At 39.1% G+C, this 23,654-nt stretch overlaps 2 protein-coding genes, 1 long non-coding RNA gene and 2 other non-coding genes across 5 annotated transcripts; 2 read left to right on the forward strand and 3 right to left on the reverse strand.

Annotated features, from left to right (window-relative positions):
• The first annotated feature begins 281 nt into the window (after positions 1-281).
• Positions 282-3,373, forward strand: LOC122051228 (squalene monooxygenase SE1-like). Its single transcript, XM_042612233.1, has 8 exons — positions 282-561; positions 1,069-1,180; positions 1,383-1,557; positions 1,660-1,831; positions 1,955-2,173; positions 2,254-2,529; positions 2,610-2,888; positions 2,987-3,373. The coding sequence occupies exons 1-8, from the start codon at positions 343-345 to the stop codon at positions 3,089-3,091; spliced, it is 1,557 nt and encodes a 518-aa protein (XP_042468167.1). The 5' UTR covers positions 282-342; the 3' UTR covers positions 3,092-3,373.
• Positions 3,374-8,745: 5,372 nt separating this feature from the next.
• Positions 8,746-8,850, forward strand: LOC122054306. Its single transcript, XR_006132634.1, has one exon. It is a non-coding gene; the product is annotated as a U6 spliceosomal RNA (small nuclear RNA).
• Positions 8,851-11,359: 2,509 nt separating this feature from the next.
• Positions 11,360-14,136, reverse strand: LOC122051229. Its single transcript, XR_006131400.1, has 2 exons — positions 13,989-14,136; positions 11,360-13,191 (listed from the first exon to the last, which is right to left on the reverse strand). It is a non-coding gene; the product is annotated as an uncharacterized LOC122051229 (long non-coding RNA).
• Positions 12,222-12,371, reverse strand: LOC122054544. Its single transcript, XR_006132829.1, has one exon. It is a non-coding gene; the product is annotated as a small nucleolar RNA snoR135 (small nucleolar RNA).
• A 4,974-nt stretch (positions 14,137-19,110) lies between the features above and the next one.
• Positions 19,111-20,100, reverse strand: LOC122050226. Its single transcript, XM_042611151.1, has one exon. The coding sequence runs from the start codon at positions 20,098-20,100 to the stop codon at positions 19,111-19,113; it is 990 nt and encodes a 329-aa protein (XP_042467085.1).
• Between the last annotated feature and the right edge of the window lie 3,554 nt (positions 20,101-23,654).

Raw genomic sequence — 23,654 nt, forward strand, 5'->3', positions numbered from 1 at the left:
TTAAAAACTTATTGTGTTGTTTTAATAATATTAAATTTATGGGGTAAATTGCATCGATTGAAAGATAAAATCCAGTTTATTAGAAAGGAAGACCAATAACTTATATAATAAAATTGCGTTTAGAGTTTTTGACTTAATAGTCAAAAAAACAAAAAAAGGAGGAGCATTTTTTAAAATATAATAAACTTTAGAGCAAGATGAAAACATTCGACAAATTCCGGAAGGCGGAGCAGAGATGGTGAAGATAAGAGCGAAGGACGATATCCTCACTGTACTCTTATTTATTTGGACAAGAAACATCAATGGTGGATCAGGGAGGCTTCTCTTCTTGAGGAAAAGGCAATGGCGGATCAATTCCTCCTGGGCATCGTCACGGCTTCGATCCTAGTGTTTCTTCTCCTGATAAGGTTCCGGGGATGCAGGCGGAAGGCTCATCTGGCCCCCGGAAAAGGGAGTTCCTGCTCTATTCGAGCTGGAAAGGGTGGCGCTGGCGCTGGCACTGACGTTATCATCGTCGGCGCCGGAGTGGCAGGCTCTGCCCTAGCGTACACGCTTGGAAAGGTGAGACGTTTCTTTGCTTCTCTCATCTATTTTAGGGATTTTTTTTGTTTGGAATTTTTCGATGAGAAGGATTATTGCTTGATGTTTTATGAAGTGGTTCTGATTGTCTATGTTTCTCCTCCACCATTTTTCCCTTTTGAACGAGAAGTTGTACCCTTTGAGATCGTTTGTACTGTAGATAACTACACTTCGGAGGGAAAAATAGAATTTTGTGAAGAAAATCTACTTTTACTTCTTAGTAGATCGTCATAATATCGTCGGTCGGAAATCATGTTTCCGGGTTTGTCGCAATTTTCACAGAAACTTCGACTTCGTCAATCTCTTCACAATGTTATGAAGAAACTGCAAATTTATATGTCTGGAAACAACCTAATATCATATATTTCTATACAGGATAGTAGCAATGTTATACTGATGTTGAATATAATGAAATTACAGTGGTTTTAGTCAGTCAATTACATGCATAGAAACCAGTCTCGTAGTTATGAATAATTTTACCTCTAACAGGATGGTAGACGTGTACATGTAATCGAGAGAGATTTGTCTGAACCTGACAGAATTGTTGGTGAACTTTTGCTTCCTGGAGGGTACCTAAAATTGCTAGAGCTGGGTCTGGAAGGTAAGCCATCTAGTCAAGTTGATTATTGCTGAATGAATTTCAATGAATGATTGCTGCTCTCACATCCTAATGATTATCAACATTGAAAACTCCATTTTGTTTCTCCTGTCTGCATTCTCACATTCATTTAGATGAAATGACTAATTTCGCAATGCATGCTTTGCACAATATCTTTCTCATATCTTCTCGGTATTTGTGTCAGACTGTGTTGATGAAATCGATGCTCAACGAATCATTGGTTATGTCCTTTACAAAGATGAGAAAAGCACCAGGCTCACATACCCTTTGGAGAAATATCATGAAGATGTTGCTGGGAGGAGCTTTCGTAATGGGCGTTTCGTCCAAAGAATGCGAGAGAAAGCAATTTCCTTGCATAAGTAATTTCTATTCCATTTGTAGACTTTTGAATATCTGTTCATGCAGTAAATATTATTAGAGTATCACTTTTGTGATCGATAGATCATGAATCCTTCCTCCAGTGTTCAGCTGGAGCAGGGAACAGTCACGTCCTTGATTGAAGAAAATGGAACAGTCGAGGGAGTAGTTTACAAGACTAATTCTGGCGAAGAGCAGCGCAAAGCTTTTGCACCACTTACAATTGTATGTGACGGCGCCTTCTCAAATTTGAGACGGACACTCTGCTCTCCAAAGGTAAAAAGAAGACCCAAAGTTCTGCCCTTTGTTCTTTCCAATAAGTATATTGATTTTTTATCATGCTACTTCTTTACAGCTTTCATTTAGAGGATCATTCTAACAATTTATTTATTTCCTTAGGTGGATGTGCCTTCTTGCTTTGTCGGTATGGTTCTTGAAAAATGTCAGCTTTCATTTCCCAACCGCGGTCATATAATCTTAGGAGACCCTTCAATAACACTGTTTTACCCAATAAGTAGCACTGAGGTTCGTTGTCTGGTCGATGTGCCTGGAAACAAGATACCGTCTGTTGCTAATGGTGAAATGACAAATTTCCTGAAGACTGTTGTGGCCCCTCAGGTACTTCAGATTTACACGAATAGAAATAAATACATGATGCGTTACTCCCTCACCGTAATTCCTGTGATCAATCAATTCAGGTTCCGACTGAACTGCATGATCCTTTTATTGAGGCCATTGATAAAGGAAGCTTTAGGTCTATGCCAAACAAAAGTATGCCGGCCGCTCCACATCCTACACCCGGAGCACTCCTGTTAGGGGATGCTTTTAATATGCGTCACCCACTTACCGGAGGCGGAATGACGGTTGCCTTGTCTGATATTGTTGTGCTCCGTGACCTCCTGAGGCCCATCGCTGATCTCCATCATGCATCTTCTGTTTGCAAATACCTGGAATCCTTCTACATCTTAAGAAAGGTAGTAAAGGAATTTAACTTTAATATGCTTATCACTCTCATTGTTTGATTGTGCCCTGTGCACTGTCATTTTCTTTGCAGCCGGTAGCTTCTACGATAAACACATTGTCAGACGCCTTGTACCAGGTATTCCGTGCCTCATCTGACAGAGCTAGGAGCGAAATGCGCCAAGCCTATTTCGACTACCTGTGCGTCGGTGGTGTTAATTCGAGTGGACCGATCAGCTTACTCGCCGGTCTTAATCCTCGTCCTGTGAGTTTGATGGCTCACTTCCTTGCTGTTGTGATCTATGGGGTTGGTCGGCTGATTTTTCCATTTCCTTCGCTCGAGAATATGTGGATTGGAGCTAGATTGATTTTCGTAAGTAATAAACTTTCACAATCGATCAATGTAGCTACACTTATCCTTCCTCTTTGATTGGAGCGACGTCTGACATCGTCCATACTCTTTGATTCCAGAATGCATCAGGTATAATTTGCCCTCTCATAAAGGCAGAAGGGATCAGGAAAATGTTCTTCCCTGCGACTGTTCCTGAATATTACAGAGGCCCTCCATCCAACTGAGATGTGTGTTTACCTATTTGGCCAAATCTCATAATTGCTAGGAAGCTCGTCATCGATCTACTCTGACGAGTTAGAGTTACAAGGTTAATAACTGTGCTCAAGTTTTAAGATTGTTAAGACATTCAGAATTTTACAACTCTTAGCATTTTACCCTTTAATTACCGACTCCAATAAATGGAATAAGGTGTTGGAGGGATATTATCCCATTTCTGTCTCACTATTATTCTGTTGATTACTTGACAGTGTATTTTGAATTGAACTAAAATGAGTGGCTTTCCAGTACATTGACTTTGGGTTTTTGAGGAGTTAGGGAACTGAATGATCTTGTGTATGCGTCGGACTTGGATCAAGGTGTTGGATATATGTGAATAATGATCACTAATCGATCGTTAATGTATATGGATGTTTTACTATTTGATGAATAATGATCATTAATCGATTATTAATATTATCAATTGGTATGAGTTTCTAAATAAGGAGGTTGCGATCTCAGGTAACATACACACATGTAATAGCTCTCTACCTCTATTCGCCTCCTCCTTTGTCATGTATCTCTTACTTGATGGATTATCTGTGGTAGTAGTCGGGTACTTCTTAGTTCATCGTGACCATCAGTGCTTGGTGCGTATTACGATTAATCGTTGTATCTTGGGAAACAGACGATCCGAGAAAACCTCAAAGCACAACCGGAGGTGGGACGAATCAATTTCAAGGAAACTGCGTCCATTGCAAGCCTCGGCCTTAGAGATGACAATTTCACCCGAATCCGATGGGTAATCCGACCCGAATGAAGGAGGATATGGAGGAAATTTTTATACTCGATTATAGTAAATTGGTATTCGGGTATGGGTATGGAGGCGGATGTGATAAAATCTTACTCATACCCTACTTGATACCCGATAAATATATATATATATATATATATATATATATATATATCAAAGCCTCATTTTTTATTGGAAAAAAAACTTTAGCCTGCTTTTCGTCTTAGAAAAAAAGACTTAGTTTGTCTCTTTATCCGGTCATCAACGCGTATCTCATCTTCTTTTCCACGGAAAATGTTCACCCGATCGAAGGAGCACGAGACGAGGAAAAGCTAATAAGTACATTGAAATATTTTTTTTTAAATGAGAATGGTATGGAGTAATAGGATGATGGGTAGGATTTGGATATCCGAAATTCCGACGGGTATGGGGATGAGTATGAAAGTTAAATACCCGATGGGTATGTGGATGGGTATGGGTATAAATATAATAAATGGGGATGAGTACGGAGGATATAAAATCCTACCCAAATCCTACCCATTGCCATCCCTACTCGGCCTCTTTGTCCGCTCGACTGCATGCCTGTCCGGCCGTATGCTCGCTCGGCCACTCACTCACTCGCCCTCTCACTCGCTCGGCCTCTTCGTCCACTCGGCTGCATGCTCGTCTGGTGGTATGCTCGCTTGGCTGCACGCTCGTCTAACCGTATGCTCGTTCGGTCTCTCACTTTCTCGACCTCTTCGTCCGCTCGGCTGCACGCCCGTCCAACCATACGCTCGCTCTGCCGCTCACTCACTTGGCCTCTTTATCCGCTCGGTTGCATTCCTGTATGGTCGCACGCTCGCTCGGCCGCTCACTTGCTTGGCCTCTTCGTTAGCGCGACCTCTTCATCCACTCGGCTACATGCCCGTCCGACCATATGCTCGCTCGGTCGCTCATTCAGTCGACCTCTCTATCCGCTCGGCTGATTTGCCTGCTCGATCGCACTACTCGGTCGACTGTTCTGCTGGTCGGCCACCCAACTTGATCGGTCTGTTCTGTTGCTCTACTCGCTCAACCGCACTGTTTGGTCTGCTGCTTCGCTCATTCAGCCGTCTCCATTGCTCGACCTCTCAACGACCCGGACATTGGGCCAGCTCGGCCGATCTACCAACTCTGCCACATGTCAGCTTTGCCTCACGATCCGCTTAACCGATCTGTCCACTCTGCTAATCTGTGGTCTGTGTTCAGTACTTGACAGAAAATTAACTTCCACTGACAACTGAGATTATCAATTCAAATCATCTTGACATATAAATAAATTTAATTCGGTATATTTAAATTCGATTAATTCTGAAAGATCAAATCTTTAGTAGATTGTTTCTTGAACACAAGATTATACTAATTTTATCTTAGCCATTTATATTAATGATGAGTAATTATTTATAATTTATTTTTTTTATATTAATCTAACGATAAATTAACGGAAACGTTGAGCAGTGAATCACTTTTTGTGACAAAGGTTATGATAATCCGTGAAGAGTGGGAACGCCAGCTTATCTGAACGAGTTATTCACTGAGGGTAATTCCCCTCTTCAATCTAGATACACTGAGGGAAAATGCACCCCAATGTCGGCTTTACTGTACAGTCCAGACGATTATTGAAGCTTTACTGTACGATACCGACAATGCACTGCATGCATGTCGGCTTCTGATTGATTGCACTGCATGCATGTAGATCTAATGACGGATGATATACTACCATAAAAACACTAATCGATTAAGGATAAAATTTTACGACAAATAATTTTCGTCCTAAATAAACAATAAATTTAGCAAAAAAAAAATAATCCAAAATTAGCCACTAATTTTGCAACCAAATAATTTTATCCCAGAAATAGCAACAACTTAAATTGCATCCCACATTTTGTTGCAGTTTGACAACAAAATTAAATTTTGATCCCAAATTTTGGGACAAATAAAATATTCTTTGGCGATTTTGCAAAGAAAATCAGATTCATTGCAAATTCTACGACAAACTAATAATTCGTTGCATATTTTGTGACGAATTAAAAATTTGTTGCAGAAACTTAATATTTTTTTTAAAAAATATAAATTTGCGACAAATCCAGGAATCACCCCCAAATATGGGACGAATTAAGGATTCATCCCTAAATCTGAGACAAATCCAGGATTCGTCCCAGAATTAAAAAAATAAATAATAAAGAAAAATCATTCGAAAGTCCTAAATATCGACTTAAAGATATCAAAATTTCATAAAACAAGTTTCTATGAGTTTCTAATTTTGTTCTGATAATAAAAATATCATCATCCAGAAATTTAACCTAATAAATTAAGTGTGGTGATATTTTAACATAAATTAGGTCATATTCGTGTTAAAAAATCACCACACTCAATATATTAAGTTAAAATTATGGATGAGAATATATTTATGATGGGAGAAAATTATGAACCAATAGAAACTTGTTTCATAAAGTTCTGAGATCTCTAGGTCTATATTTAGAGCTTCCAATTAATTTTTCTTTTATTTTTTAGGTTTTTGAAATCTAGGACAAATTTTGGATTCGTCCCAGAATCTGGAACGAATTTTTTATCATAAATATGTTCTCATCCATAATTTTAATCTAATATATTAAGTGTGATAATTTTTAAAAATGAATTAGGTCATATTTGTGTTAAAAAAATCACCCCAGTCAATATATTAGGTTAAAATTATGGATGAGGACATATTTATGATCAGGATAAAATTATAAATCCATAGAAATTTATTTTATGAAATTTTGAGATTTCTAGATCCATATTTAGAGCTTTTGATTGATTTTTTTTTTGAAATCTAGGATGAATCTTGGATTCATTCCATTTAGGGACGAATCTTGGATTCGTCCCAGAATCTAGGACGAATTTTGGATTTGTCCCCAAATATGGGATGAATCTTGGATTCATCCCAGAATCTGGGACGAATTTTAGATTCGTCCCCAAATATGGGATGAATTCAAGATTCGCCCCAGATTTCAAAAAATAGAAAAATAAAAGAAAAAACAATCGAAAGTCCTAAATATTGACGTAGAGATCTCAGAATTTCATGAAACAAGTGTCCATGGGTTCATAATTTTCTTCTGATCATAAATATGTCCTCATCCATAATTTTAATCTAATATATTGAGTATGGTGATTTTTTTAACATGAATATGACCTAATTCATGTTAAAAAATCATCACATTCAATATATTAGGTTAAAATTATGGATGAGAATATATTTACGATGAGGAGAAAATTAGTAACCCATAGAAACTATATACAGTTGTTCTAATTGTCTGGTAATGGACGTGCTACACTATGATCACTGCCGGGGACCTCTAATAAGCTTGAAAAAACCAGCATTAATGGACTGGTATTAAAGCTATTATCAGCTCATTGAAATGAAGCACCAAATAGTCCAAGATGCTTCATTTCGAATGGTCTTCGATGGGTATTGATCCTATTCAAAAATGAAAAGGTGGATAGTTAGAGATATAGCGGTTTCGTTAATTGTAGACTATACTCCGCTATGTAAAATAAGTAACGTCAGTATCGAGTCAGGAAAAGAGTCTCTGACATTGGTCCTTTGACGCTCAAATCAGTTACCAGAATTGTAAAAGAAGTGGAGCAACAGTAGGATTAGCACAAACAATCATCAAGCATACCTCCGCCGGTGATGGACCCCCCTTTATATAGAACTCTGGTAGGCGACGTACAAGCCACTCGAGGCGTGGGCACATTCTCTAATATATCTTATGAAAGGACTTGTCAGGAAAGTACCTCTGACATCATACCTTAACAGGGTATGCATATCCCTGATAAGACAATAGAAACTTCAGCCGTATGATCTGCCTGCTGACCATACCTCGTGTTAGTGGTACTATCACTCAAAAGGATGCTGAGAGATACTACAGTGATCCCGTCGCTTGGCTGAGCGGGGTAGTCGCTCTATCGATACTCCTACGCTTCGTCCTCGGTCAGTTCCCGTTGCTTGACTGAGCGGGGTAGCCGTTCGGCCGGAACTCCTCCGCTTTGTCGGCCTCAATTACTCTTCCCTGTGATGACTTTTTAGTAATAGACTCTCCCCCGTTCAGATAAACTATCCGGTCTCCTTTAGCATCCTGCTGCTCCTTATTGAGCGTCGGCTGTCTTACGTATCTTCCTGAGTTGAACTTCCATTGGACTTCATATCACCAAATGTCCGATCAATCTTTAACTTTTCATCTCGTGCCAACTCCCATTAGAGTTTCGATCACCAAATATCCGGTCAACCTTTGACCTACTTGGACTTTTCCCTTGCTAACACCACTAGGACTTCCACTGCCTAGTTCCCAACTAGATCTTCAATGATTAGTCCCGCTAGAACTTTTATTACCTAGCATCACACATTAGAGCTTTTCCATTGCCTAATATCCAGTTAAGATTTTTCATTTTCTAACCTCTATTCAAAAATTTTTTAGACAAGTATCCAATTCTCCCTTAACAAACTTGAAGTAAATCAAACTGGTCAATCATGTCCAAAGAGGATTGTACCAACACAACTCTGGACTCGTAACCCCGAAAGTAACGAAAATTATTTTTTAAAATAATTTCTTTAAATTGATAGGGTCATATGTCAAGATTTTTAGAGCATTATAAGATTCAAGGGAATGGAAAGACGTATTAAAAAAATTTTAATTGAACTAACGTATCTAAGTCAATAAATTTTGAACAAAATTTATTAATGACTTGAATGATTTTGAAATTATAAAATTTTAAGATAATAAAAAAATATATGTAACTCTAAAATCGATGTCATAGGAAGGAAGGTAAATATTAAAATCCAAATTAGTAAGTACATGATGAAATTCTTTGCTTAGATTTGGTCCCTCCATCTTTACTATCATTTCCTCGATAAAATTGAAACGATACATACAAGATTAGCATGGCCCTGCACAAGATATGACATACATAAATCGAGAAATGATATCAATTTTAAGATAATACAAGAAAATTATTAGTGTGGTCTAATCTGAGATGTCTACCTTCAAATATATATTATATCAAAAGTTTAAAACTTTAGTGCTACTTTGAGATCAAAGCAGCTCTAGCTCTAAGATGGTTTTTTATTTTTCTTATTTTTTTCCACTTTCCTTTTTTCCTTTTATAACTAGCTATTAAAACAGGGGGAAAAGATAATTATTAAATATATTTTTTTTTCAATTTTTATTAATATTCTAAAATATAAAATAAATAAATTTAAGGGATCCTCTAGGTAAATTTTAAATAAAATTGGACTAAATGACTTTTAGTTAAAATTCACGGATCAACTTTAAAAACTTAAAAGATTTAAAAATATAAATAAATTAAGAAGGCCATTCAAAATGAACAAAATTAAATTGATTAAAATTTTAAAGTCATCAATGCTTATGAAAGGTGAGACGTTTGGAAAGGTGAGACGTTTCTTCGCTTCTCTATTCGATTTAGGGATTTTTTTTTGTTTGGAATTTTTCGATACCGAGAACCCACAGGAATTTCCTGTGAGCGATTTCCCTATCTTTCTTCCCATTTGAGAAACTTTTAGCATTTTGTGTGCCGCCTCCTTTTAGGTGGATTACTTTTGCCTAAAATATTTTGTTTTTTTCGATGAGAAGAATCATTTCTTGATGATTAAGGAAGTGGTCCTGAATGTGACCTATGGGGTTGGTCGGCTGCTTTTACCATTTCCCTCGCTCGAAAATTTGTGTATTGGAGCTAGATTGATTTTTGTAAGTAACAAACTTTCACAATCGATCAATGTAGCCACACCTATCCTTCCTCTTTGATTCCAGAGTGCATCAGGTATAATTTCCCCTGTCATAAAGGCGGAAGGGATCAGGCAAATGCTCTTCCCTGTCATTGTTCCTGCATATTGCAGAGTTCCTCCATCCAACTGAGATTGTGTTTACGTATTTGGCCAAATGTCATAATTGCTAGGAAATTCGTCGTCGATCTACTCTGACGAGTTAAAGAGTCGGAAGGTAACTGCAAATGTGTCTGTTGAGATGAATCTGGGTCTATATCTTTAAAATATATTGAGTTTTAAGATTGTTAGACATTCAGGATTTTAGAACTCAGCATTTCACACTTTAACTACTGACTCCATTAACTGGAATAATAATGATGCTTAGCTCCAATGAACTGACAATTATTATAATATAACATTATGTCAATTGGATATGTTACTATGTAATGACGAATAATGTCATATAGTAATTTAGAATAATGTCATACAGTTTCTAGTGACCAGCTCAATTTTTGAATCTATTGAGTTCTACTGACTTCTATATGGCTGATCAGTCAAAGGGACCACGGTATGTTGAATGGATTGTTAGATCTGGTAAGCCATTCAGTCTGATAGTCCGATTAAGCAATCAAATTGGATGGGCCTCAGACGATCTATGATGTCGCATTATTCACGTTGTAAATGGGTCTTATCTTTTCAGTCGCTGTAAAAATAGATTACTATTGTAAATAATTTTATAAGAGTTGGCATTTAGTTATACTTTGAAAACTAATTTTATACTGATACTAAAAGAATAGCAAAATGAATAATCTTGGGGATGAGTTGGACTTGGGCTCAAGGATCTCTCAGGAATGGAAACAGCAGCTGATCTGAACGAGTTATTCACTTTGGGTAATTTCCCTCTTCAATCTACATACACGGGCACGTAAGGCAATATTGATGGGTTAGTAATAGTCTTCTAATGTCCTTAATGAGCTGGAGTAATGGACTTCTGATGGTCAGGAAACGGACAGCCGATTAATGGGACAAGTCCTTATTCCGAGTGTGACCACCAATGCACTACAATGAGCTAACTGGGCTGATGGAGGCTTGTACTATACAGACAATGCACATGTCGGCCTCTAGTCGCCATGTTCTAATTAGGAGAGCTCACTTGATTCGGTTTGACATATTTGAGTTATTAGATTCAGATTATTCAAATTTTATAATTTTTTAAATTCAACAAGAACTGAATCAACCAAACCAAATTACCCCCAATTAATTCAAATTATTTGTCAAATACCAATTAACTCAATTTTCTTTTCATTTCAAATTTTTAATTTTCTTTAAATAAATAACCTTTAAATAATTTAGATTTACAAATAAATAAATTCCAAATTTTATAAAATAATTTCATATAACATAAGAAAAAAACTTACACATTTCAAATATTCCAAAGATTATACTAAAAGCATTATAAAATATATATTAATTCCTTATTCTATTAGGCTAAAAAAAAACAGCTTTATAATTTACTATTATTGGGCCGCTAATGGGTTGGTGATAGGGAACCCGTGATCAACTAACTGCCCAGTCATATGTTTCCGCAAATGCAGGCTGCCAATTTGCTTTCCTTCTGCTACTAATATTGGGCCTCTAATAGATTTTTGTTGAGCAGCATAAAGAGAATTCAACAAATCTAAAGCTCCGGAGAAAATCTATTGTAAGACGTACTTATCCAACTTTGCATTAAAGAGATGAAGTCCATGGTTGCAATTGAACTCGCATATAGAATTTTACAAATATGGTTAGTGCTGGTTGAATAGTCTAAACATCAAAATCTCATATCCACTTGAGGGTATGCAAGAGGAAAATGGAGTATCACATGTAGGTCGGCAAGGTATGTTCTACTTAACCATTCAATCCATGGTCTCAGACATATACCTTAGCAAGCCCAAATGTAAGAAAAAACAAGAATCAATAATGTTGAGGTAAGGAAAATGATTGTGCAAACTGCATAGAATTAGAATTAGTTCCAACTGTCCATTTGTCCCAGAAATTACTATTGCAGAAGCACTTTCGGCTACAAATGCATTGTAGATGAACATCACGGCACACTTTCCAGCCTTCTGTTGCACAAATCATTAAGCTAATGCCAACCCGGAGAAACAATAAAATCGAGACATGCAAGTGATGAGAAAGCAACGAGTGAAAAGGAGGTGTATCTAACTGGGGTTGCCACTCAAGATCATACTAAGAATACAACAGTTTGCCAAAAAGATGCATTGGAAACTAACTTGCTGAAAAGAAATATCAAAGACCAAAACTACAGGCAATAATCAATTGTGCTCCAAAAAAATTTTCGTGAAACAATTATCCTGAAACAATGTTTCCTCCCAATTGCCCATTTTTCCCCAAAAAAACCACTAGAAGGGAAGACTCGTAAGAAAGCATCATAAACCTGCCTATGATTGCCTCAAATCAGCAAAAACAGATGAAAATTTTTATTGAAATTGAACCAAATGGTAATCTGTCTTGAGTCACTTAAAAGTGAAGAAACATAAGACAAAAAGAACAAACAAAAACCAATGATGTTGGTAGTAAGGCATATGAGGAAAATGATTGTCGAGACACCCGATCAAAAATTAGGTTTTGTCCCAACTGCCCATTTGCCCCAGATTGCTCTTGCAGGAAACACTTTCGACAGAAAATGCATTGTAAATAAGCATTCAGTCGATACACACTATCCTGCATTTGATTGCATGGAATGATCAAAGAAAACATAAAACAGATTGAGAATCTCCTTTTAATAAGGCAATAATAGGAAATGTTAAAATAAATAAAAACTGAAAATTAAGAAACATTTTGAACAAGATATGGATTGTAAAAGAATCGTTACATCAATTCACACTATCATTCATTTATTGCATAGTATCATCACAGATTGAGAATCTTATTAAATTAAGGATAGGAAATATTGAAGCAAATAAATGATAATTGAAAACAAGACACTTAGTTATTGGTACAACAAAAATGGGCTTGTATCTATCTTAATCAATTTCAAATACTTAATGACTTAAGCATGCATCTAAAACACAAACCAAACTCCCAAAAATAACAACTCAGCAACCAAAAATATCAAAAATAAAGTCGAAGTAACAATAATGAATGATGTTTCTTGAGTTGGAATGTGAAAAAAAAAATTATCAAGACACAAATTAAAAATTACAGTACAACCCAACTACCTATTTAAAATGAAACGCATTATAAAAGAGCATTACGTTTATACATTATTCCGCATTCAGTTGCATTGAATTCATCAAAGTAAGCCCAAAACAAAGTGAAAAATCTTGTTGAAATTAAACTTTACAATTCTTTCAAGAAAGAAATCTTATGAGACAAATAAACACAAGAGACATGGTCCATTGCGACAAAAAGCAGTGTAAAAAATAAGGCTAAAGGCTGGACAAGTATTAGATGCCATGGCAGTAAGCAAACTACCAAATCCCCCGGCTCAAAGTATTAGTCGCTGGTACCAGACAAGACACACCAAATAGATACGTGCAACTGGAAAGCTAAAACAGAAAAGGGCAAAATAAAATTACAAAATGGGGATTACAATTTACAAGCCTTCATTAGCGTCTTTTCTTTAGTTTCTTATATTTAGCAGCTTGGTAACTTAAATCTAGTAGTATTATAGTCTACTGGGCGTCAGCCAAAGGCTATGCGTTAAATTTACAGCCACAATGCTCCAGAGATAAAAACGAACAAAACGTGAGAACTAGAGGATCGACAGGTAATGATGAAGGAATCCAGACCTTCAAAAGCACAATATAAATTGCCGAAGAACAAGGGTTATCAGCGATAAAATCGAAATCAACGAAAGCATAATGGAAATCAACGAAGCATATGTATGGACCCGATATTGCCACCGATTTAAATCAGATCTAGTGGTGTTAGGAGCTTGCTGAATCAGATCTAGTATTGGTACAGTTAACTGTACATCAGCTAAAGGGTACGCCTTAGATTCTGAACCTCTCAGTGCTCCAAAAATAAAGTGAACGATATATTAGAACTAGAAGACCAACGGAAAATGATGAAAGAAGCACTGGAATCGAGATCTCCGAAAGCAGAATAGAGATCGCTTAAGAAAAAGGATTAACAAGCGCTAAAGTCGAAATCAATAAAAGCATAATGGCTATCGACGAAAAATAAGGATGAATTCGACAATGCCACCGATTTAAATTGGACAAAAAAAAAACAAAATTGTGGAAACAAGAATATCGACGGAAAAGGATGGTGGAAACTGCTAGAATCGAGATCCAGAAAATAAGAATGGAGATCAAGTAGGAACCATGGAAGGAATAATCACCATGTTCGTGGACGGACGGAGAAGAACCACGATTGCGGCGCTAAACACTAACCTCCGATGCGTTTCGCAATGCCTGCTCTGGGGGTTTTATGGCCCGCTGGAGTGCCCTAGGCCGCTTCTGGAAGGTTCGACGACGTCTACGATTAAGCGGCTTGCGTTTGGGTGCGTTAAGTCACGGTCCTCGCGGATATATCTTATCAGTTTAAATTAAATATTTAAGGTGATTTAGTTGGAATTATTCTGGATAACTGATCATTTATGTAAGATTATGAATAAAAATTCCTATTTAATTTAAATAATAAGCTATTCTTACTTTTTATTGTTACTTTGGAATTTCTTTATTTAAAATATATAATTTAAAATAAAAAAATAGTTTATTAAATTTATATATTCATTTATTAATACATCAATAAAAGGGGAATCCGATTTCCTTATAAAGCTTAGGATTTTTCTTCGTAATGAGGTTAACAATAAAATTTTTTCAAAATTATCCTCCAGGTTCTGCACGTGAAGGAGGGTAGGCAGCTGTTAAGCCTGGAGCAGATGCGAGGAGGGGTGCACGAAGGGATGACTTGTTATACACCGACAATAGATTGATTGAATGAGACGGCGATGCCGATAGCTTGAGGAGGAGGCAGTAGCTGGCGGAGGAGGTTTGTTTTCCATCCAGTTTGGTGGGATGAGTGACAGCGGTAGCTTGCAGATGGAGATAGCGCTGGCACTGGCGGCTCCAACGATCAACTCCGAACAATATTCTAGGATGAAGAGAGCATGACGATGAGCAACGACAATGGAGACGGTACTGTGGTTTGTGGAGGAGGCAGCGCCGACGAGGTGGCACCCACGATCGCGTGGGTGGGAGACAAAAGTTTGGAATCGGCAAAAAATAAAAAATAAAAAAGAAGAAAAATGGAAGAGGAAATGGAAAGCGTTAGGTTTTTAATTATATTTTAAAAATATGTAAGGTTATTTTAAATTTTTAAAATTATAAATTAATTATATTTATTTATTATATATAATATCAACTTATTAATTAATATTAGTAAAAATAAATTAGATTATATCATTATCTAAGCTTAATTAAATAATATTTAATTATATTTTATTTTCTATAATCTTGTTTATGTGATTCATAATTAAGATTATACATTATATATTTTTTTTTGATAGTAAAAAATGGTTGTGTCCTTGTTAGATGTTTAACATAGTTTATTACAATATCAATTTATAATTGACCCTCAAATAAAACTGCACTTGTGTTTAACACAGCTTAAAGCAAATAATAAAAAGCAACCCTTGTGTCATAGTAAATATGTCACGCCCCAAAGGAGTCCCTGTCCGAAGAAATTTCGACAGCATCTCCCCGTACAATATTTAATTATATTTTATTTTTTATAATCTTGATTATGTGATTCATAATTAAGATTATACATTATATATAATTTTTTTGATAGTAAAAAATGGTTGTGTCCTTGTTAGATGTTTAACATAGTTTATTACAATATCAATTTATAATTGACCCTCAAATAAAACTGCACTTGTGTTTAACACAACTTAAAGTAAATAATAAAAAGCAACCCTTGTGTCATAGTAAATATGTCACGCTCCAAAGGAGTCCCTGTCCGAAGAAATTTCGACAGCATCTCCCCTGTACGGGTGACAATCTGAAGCATTACTACATACAAAATATACATCAGCCACACTCGGCTGGAATATATATACCATAGAAAATGGAAACAACACAACAACGCAGTTTAATATACTCAGCCTACTCGGCTGGACAAAAAAAAATAAATAAAAATAAATAAAATAAGCACAGCAGAAAGAAAACGAAGAGAAAACCCACAAATTGCAGAGCATCAAAACATCACAAATACCAAGTCCACACAACAAAAATCAAAACATAGTTCTCACAACACCAAATCCAACGAATACGAAATGCAAGTAAAGAGAAACAGAACCGAAATCCATTTTCGAATATGACGCGGGACCCAGGACTGGCAGCCGACATCTCTCCAAGCATCCATGACTCATCTACCTGTTACCTGGCGAAACAAAACCAGATTGCGAGGTGGTGAGTATTGAAACTCAGCGGGTAAAAAAAGGATAGTGTATGAACATAATCAACCAATAAAGAATACCCAAAAGGAATACAGTCTCATAAGAGAATAGCAGATACGAAACTAAAACTATGATAAAGGTTCATACCTGGAACCGTATCCTACGTTAGATATAGAAAGTCAGAAATGACACTAATCTGCTACAGTACTGCTCATAACTACAGAGGTAATGGGAAGGTATATATAAACATTTCCAATTAATAAACCAAGGTTTAACCACCTATAACGTGAGCATATCTCAACATAAGACAGCATATCCGTATAAGTGAACACCAACAAGAAACAACGGCAACATAAATATACCATAGCAGCATAAGTAAACAATAACAACATAAGTAAACAGCAGCAGCCAAAGCAGGCATAATAACAGTGTATGCACGGATGGTCACCCCGCCCACCTCTCTGCACCATGACCCCTGTATGGTCGAGAGGCCGGATCAATGACAACTGTACCACCCAAAGGCCGCCACTCCTGCGAGTGACCGGATGGACAGGTGCTGAGTAGCTAACTAGCTACACAGCGAAGGGGGGGTCCCTGCTGCTCGCAACTCCAGCTACCACTACCCACGCGTGGCCGAGTGCGGCACGACAGGACAAGCGACATCAACTCCAGCTACCACTCTCTTGAGTGGCCGAGGATGCGGCATGCATGCAATGACATGATGCGAACAATGCAACAGTCATCATATATATATATAAGCAGAAACAGGTATGCTACATGAAGCCAGCATGCTCAATATCGTACATAAACAAACAACAGTTAAAGCATACAAATATGATATCTAGTATCTGCTACGGATCATAGACAACAAAAGAGACTGTATAGATATGGAAACGAATATCTCAAAGATAACGTGGAAGTATCAAGCATCGAAAAAATAAGAGTAGAGTCAAGGTAAGCAGTCCTTATCCAAAATAATTCATGCACTAAGGTCAAAGTACTAAAAGAAAACAAAGCAAGAAGTATCCGCCTTTATATGCAGATCGTGCCAACCGTCTTCAATCAACGTCCTGCAAATCACGTGATGTACAATTTAGCTAATTTCATAACGACACTATCTAAACCGAAAACCCAACTTAATTAGGGAAAAAATCTTAATCGAATTGTGAACCCCGATTCACCCAAATCTATCCAAAAGTTTAAAGTTATCTTGAAGACCCAAACTCAACATGTAGCACCAAATTCATCTACCCTTCAACCCTGATCCAAGAATGATCACACGTTCACCGCTAACAAGAATACCACAGAACAACCTCCAATCACACCCAAATTGTCCTAGGATTCAAAAGCACACTAAAGAGCCAAGAAACCCTCAGGTAACACATAAAAATCTATTGAATAAGTCTTAGAAATCCATAGCCATACAAAGGAGCAACGCCACTTCGAGTTAATTCCGAACCAAATCCTCAACAAAACAGAACAGAACAATCTCCACCCCACATTCCCCTTCCGAAACCCGATTTCAACAAAAAAGAACTCGAGGAAACATTGTAAACAAACTCCAGTGCTCATGACTGTTGCGGAAACCTGTAAGCAAAACACGCGATGAACAAACAGCAAGGTAAATCACAGAAACCTCAAATCTCAGCACATCTGAGTATCCTAATCAAGCCTATCTACCCCTCCTATCCCTCAACCCTTACCTCTCAGATCTCACACTAACATAAAGAAATGAACTTGCCGGATCAATTAGGGCACAACGTGGAGGGAGAAGGCCGGCGGCTGCTGTGGTGGTGCTCGAGCGAGGGAAGGAGGACGCCAATTGCTGTGATCGCTGCCTGTCTGGATCGCGTGAAGGAGAGCTCGGCAGGGGAAGGAATCGACACGAGAGGCGGCTGTGGCTGTTGATCGCGCGCGGCGGCGATGGGTGGCACAACAAGGTCACGGGAGGGAGAGGGATGGCGGCAACGTCGGGCTTAGGGCACGAGAACGCGAACTCACCGGAGGTTGTGTGGTCGGCGGGTTTTGGGGAGAAGAGTTCGTGAGAGGGAGAGGGAGGTGCGGTAGTGGCGACGTCACGAAAGGCTCGGGGAAGAGGGTATCGGGAAAAGAGGCGTCGGCGTGAGAAGGATGGGGAAAGATTAGGTTTTTATATAGAATACATAACTTAGGTTTAATAAATCAAAACCTAAGTTTGTTCCTCAATCAACTCCCACATCCGGGTATCCCAAACGGACCTTTTCCAGGCCCATGAACGTATCCCCTCTAAATATGTCATACGAGCTCCGATTAAATCTCAGAAAATTTCTAAAAATTCCTAAAAATTCCAATAAGATTATTTGTCAAATAATCTGATTATTTAAATATTATTTGGGTGTCGTATTTTATATTCTCCCCCACTAATAAAAATTTGGTCCTCAAATTTACCACCCAACTTAGGGATTCCTCATCCAAAGATAACAACCACGCAACATACTCGTACGCTACTCCAACCAAATATCAAGAATGGTAAGAACACTACTAATCCATGTGTTCGGTGCGCAGGTAGTCTACCGATTCTACTCAAATATACTATAAATATAACTGGATAAGAACTACCCGTACCTATCAATAAGGGTGCAATAAAAATATAAACTGAGACCTTACCTCGGAAGGCCGATCCCTCGGCCCGCTGCGCCTTTTCCCGTGTGACTACATGAGCATGCCCCACATCTGAGCTCGGTGGTGGCATCGCTGGAACAGTCTGAGGTGGATTCGGAGGTGCGATAACCGGCTGCTGATGCTGGTATTGAAACTGTGGCTGGGGTTGAAAGGCCGGGTAAGGCTGAAATGGAGGGGAAAGGTCATGCTGCACAGAATATGCCTGACGAGGAGACTCCGCGGCAGAGTACTGTGTGGTCGCTGGTATCGCTGGATCCTCCTGGCTCTGGATATAATATATCTGCCCTTGGGAGCTTGGCGGTCGCGGTTGACGTGAATCACTCCGAGTCCTCTGAAGTCCTCTCTGCTGCCACGGCTGGGTGGGTCGATCTCCCTGAGATGTAACTTTAGTAGTCTCCAACTAAGCCTTCAGAGTACAATCCCGACTCTCATGGCCCGGAAGCTTACAATAAAAGCATATCGAGTGGTCCAATGGACAATTGGGTTTGAGGTGACTTTTCGAGCCGCACTGGAAACATCTGGTCCCTCTACTATCATTCTTCCAATCTTGCTGAGGGGAACGAGAACCCCCATCCGAGGTTCGCTTTGTCTTCTGAGGTGGAGAGGACCCTCCAGAGGTAACCTGTGAGCTCTGGCATCTTTTTTCCTTCTTCTGTGTCACTTGTTTAGTATTACTTTTCTCCAGGTTCACTTGCTGCTGAGTCATCTCAATGAATAACGCCCGATCTAACACCTCCCGATAAGAACTACCTGGAAATCCTGACATCTTGAGTTGTATGTATGCCGCAAGTCCTTGAGTAAACTGATGCATCCGATCATAATCCTGAGCCACCAGATGAGGACAAAACTCAGCCAGTCTACTGAATTCTGCATTATACTCCATCATGGAATGATCACCTTGCTTGAGGTTCAGAAACTCCTGACGACGGGCTAGACAAAATGTAATCGGGAAATACTGTCTCTCAAATGCCTCCCGGTACATCTGCCACGTGATACGTTGTTCCCCAAAGATCGACTTCTGCATGTCCCACCAAGTGACGGCTTGATCCCGAAGATGATATGCAGCCAACTCCACCTTCTCTTCATCTGTACACTTCATGTACCAAAATGTGCCCTCCAAGTTCTTCAACCAGCTACGAGCTGCCCAAGGGTCGGCACCCCCATGGAACAGAGTAGTTTGATCTTTCACAGACTTGGCTAACAAGGGTATTCGGGCTCTATCCATCACCCAACCAGTAGTGTCTGGAGCAGGTATAGAAGGTGGTACTCCCGGCGTCCGTAACTCATGCTCCCTAGTAGAGGTTGGAGGGTTCCGATCACTGCTACTTGAATCAACCTCATTCGGGTTTCCTGTAAATTCCGTCTCTTGGCCAGCAGGTTCGAGGCCCATCGATACCGTGGGTTGTTTTCGCGGTCGACCTTGTCCATGGTGATGCATAACAGTCGACCCTTTTCGTGCCATTCCTGTTGATAATAAGTAGGTAAGGAAAATGATCTAGCAATAGACCACTTACATCCTATAGCTCGGAGATATCTTGCCGCTGCCTGGTCCCGCAACTTGAAAGTCACATCGAAGGATCAAATTACAAAGGGAAAACAAAAACAATCGGAACACCGAAAATCATAAATCGAAACAAGATCGAAATTCCAATAACACAAAACCCAACATCGAAAATCCAGATCACGAAACCGGCTCTGATACCACTAAATTATCAGCCCCAAAGGAGTCCCTGTCCGAAGAAATTTCGGCAGCATCTCTCCTGTACGGGTGACAATCTAAAGCATTACTACATACAAAATATACATCAGCCACACTCGGCTGGAATATATATACCATAGAAAATGGAAACAACACAACCACGCAGTTTAATATACTCAGCCTACTCGGCTGGACAAAAAAAAAATAAAAAAAATAAGCACAGCGGAAAGAAAACGAAGAGAAAACCCACAAATTGCAGAGCATCAAAACATCTCAAATACCAAGTCCACACAACAAATATCAAAACATAGTTCTCACAACACCAAATCCAATGAATACGAAATGCAAGTAAAGAGAAACAGAACCGAAATCCATTTTCGAATATGACGCGGGACCCAGGTGTGAGATCTCGGAAAAATTTAAATAAATAAGGTTATTTGGGAAATAGCCTTATAGAATTTTATCGGAATTTTTAGAAAGTTTCTGGGAATTTTTCGGAGCTCGTACGGAGGGTTTTGGGGGATCAACTTTGGGTTCGGATAAAGCCTGTTTAGGATACCCGTTTAAGTGAGGAAATGTGTTAATATATAAATTCATTTCCTTTATTTCTTTTCTCCCCAAACGCCGATCCCGACCCGACCTTTACCCTCTCTGCCGACGCGAATTTCCGATCTCCTTCCCCGATCTCCCCTCTCTTCTTCCCGATCGCCTCCGCTCGTCACCGATCACAGCCGCCGGTGCCGGTTGTCCAACCGTCGGCCAAGACCCCTTCAGATCTAGCCGAAGCCCTTTCTCTCTCTCTCTCCCTTCTCTCTGTTCTCTTTTGCGGACAGTCGACACTGACGCCGACAGGATTAGGGTTCCAGCTCCGGCGATCTTTCCTCGCCGGCATCGGCATCTATTGAGCTTCGATCCAGCTGCAGACCTTCTCTCTCGCGGACGGTCCGACGACCTCTTGGTGGCTAGGGCACGACGAGGAGCCAGATCTTGCATCCTCTTCAACCGGTAGACCTTCCCTTTCCCCTCTTCTAGTTTCCTTCATCCCGGTTCTATTTGATCTCATCCAATTGTTCCTGCCGAGCCCTAGCTCTATTCCAGTGTCGTTGCCGGCTTTGAAGGTAAGCAACCGATTCCTTCTCGTCTCTTGGTTGTCGCCTATCTTTGAGGTAGGTCAATTGTTTAGCTATGGGTTGATCCGTGATCTCCAATCTTGTGCTTGATTCCAATCTTGATCCGATTGATTACAGCAAGGTGGTGCTCTGTGGATTCGAAGTTCTATTCCTGTGGAGTTTTTCTTTGGCTTCAGCAGCAGCTATCCTTCCGGCAGCAATCATCCACGATTGAGGATTAACAGAGAGTGAATTGTTGATCTCTTCTCTTGATCCGATTAGTGAGGTGAGTTCTATTTACTGTGATGTTTTCTTGGTTCTAGCATCACTTTCTCCAGTAGTTGGGATTGAGGTAAGGAACAGGGAATTGATACATGATTTGTGTGATTAGTTGAATGTAGGTTTGACTTCATGATCATGTGTAGATTTGAGTTAGGGTTTATGACTAGATCGATTTAGGTATGTTTTGGATTGCATGATTACTAGATGTAATTAGTTGTTCATATGTAATTGGATTTAGGTTTTGGATTTCTATCTAATGAATTGTTTAGGGTTAAGGTATTTAACCCTAATTGACAATTGGACTTAATTGGGTAGGGCGATGTTCGTGTTGATTAGGGTTTTGCCCTAATTTAGTTTAGGAATTTTGTTTAGCTATTTCATTTGAATTTAGCTAAATAAAATTTATATATTGTTTGACACAGGACTCGGATTCGAGACAGGCGTCTCGACATTGGATTTGGCGTGATACTACCTGCTATTTGAGGCGGGTACCCTTTGACTTATCTTTTTGATATTGTCTTATGATATGTGTAGCTTATATATAATTACTAGTGTTTGGTAGATTTAGCATTTCCCTGGTGTTAGTTTAGTTGATACCTGATACATGTTGCTACTGTTGTCTGCTATACGTTAGTCTAGTATATATATGACTAGTGGTATTGGTAGCTTTAGCACCTCCCTGGTTTAGTTATTTGATACTTGTTGCTACTGTTATCTGCTATACTTTCGTCTGGTATACCTTTACTGCTTACCATGTGTATGTATGTTTATAGAGATGGATATTTATAGTGCTTATCTACCCATGATTAGTTGCTGTAGATACTTGTTATATGTTGTTGGATTCATGTTGCTTATGTCTTTGTTATATATGCGTTTACCTTTTCGGCACCTACGCATATGGAGGAGGATATGTTCAGGTATGACATACTGTAGCCGCACGCACCATATCGCATGATTGCATGCTGGGCGATTGACGACTCCATTGTTGTTGAGCTCGTCGGCCGGCTACATGGACCTCTACACACGTGACCACTGCATGGGTAGTGGCACACCACTTAGGGTGTGTATGGTAGGTTGCTCTGTAGTGCTCCGCTGGTCCGCTCATGGGTAGTGTGACTGCAGCGTGGTAGCAGGCAGGGGTCCCTCCCCGTCATTGTGTACCGGGAGATGAGAGCATTGCGCTCCCTCACTATGTCTGAGGTAGGAGGATAGGTGTACTCCGACAGCATCCCGTCCACTCGGTCACTCATCAGGGGTAGTGACGGCAGAGTGTACGGTGTCACAGCCCTACCCACTCGGTCTCACCATTGTGTGTGAGATGGCTGACTGGTTGACAGGGGTGACCATGTCATATTGCATCATATGCACGGATTGCATTTGTTATGATTGATGCATTTTGGTGATTGCATATGATTGACATGCATACAGGATACATGCTTTTGCTCTGACTATTTTATCTCTGTATGTTGACAGTCAGTTGCCCAAGCCTCGCAGGTGAGTACAGTTTATTTCAGTTATGCATTTTCTTATTGTTCTTGCTATAGACTGTACTTTATGCCTATTGCTGGTTATTACAGTTTATCTCAGCTATGCATATCTGTTATACTGTTAGGAGACTGTACCATAGGATATTACTGGTAGTTATATATTGCTGTACATGTCTATTGGATTACCTGCTGAGTTCATTGAACTCACCCCGTTTTTTTTATTACCATTTCAGGTTGAGGCCGTCGGGAGATATTCCAGTCGCTAGCCCCATTATCGCGAGGATTTTCTTTGTCGGATTATATTTTGCTTTTGCATCTTATATACTTGTATTGTGGGTTTGTATTGTGGACTTTATGTCGAACCTTT

Source organism: Zingiber officinale, chromosome 3A (assembly GCF_018446385.1).
Source record: "Zingiber officinale cultivar Zhangliang chromosome 3A, Zo_v1.1, whole genome shotgun sequence".
NCBI classification, from domain to species: Eukaryota; Viridiplantae; Streptophyta; class Magnoliopsida; order Zingiberales; family Zingiberaceae; genus Zingiber; species Zingiber officinale.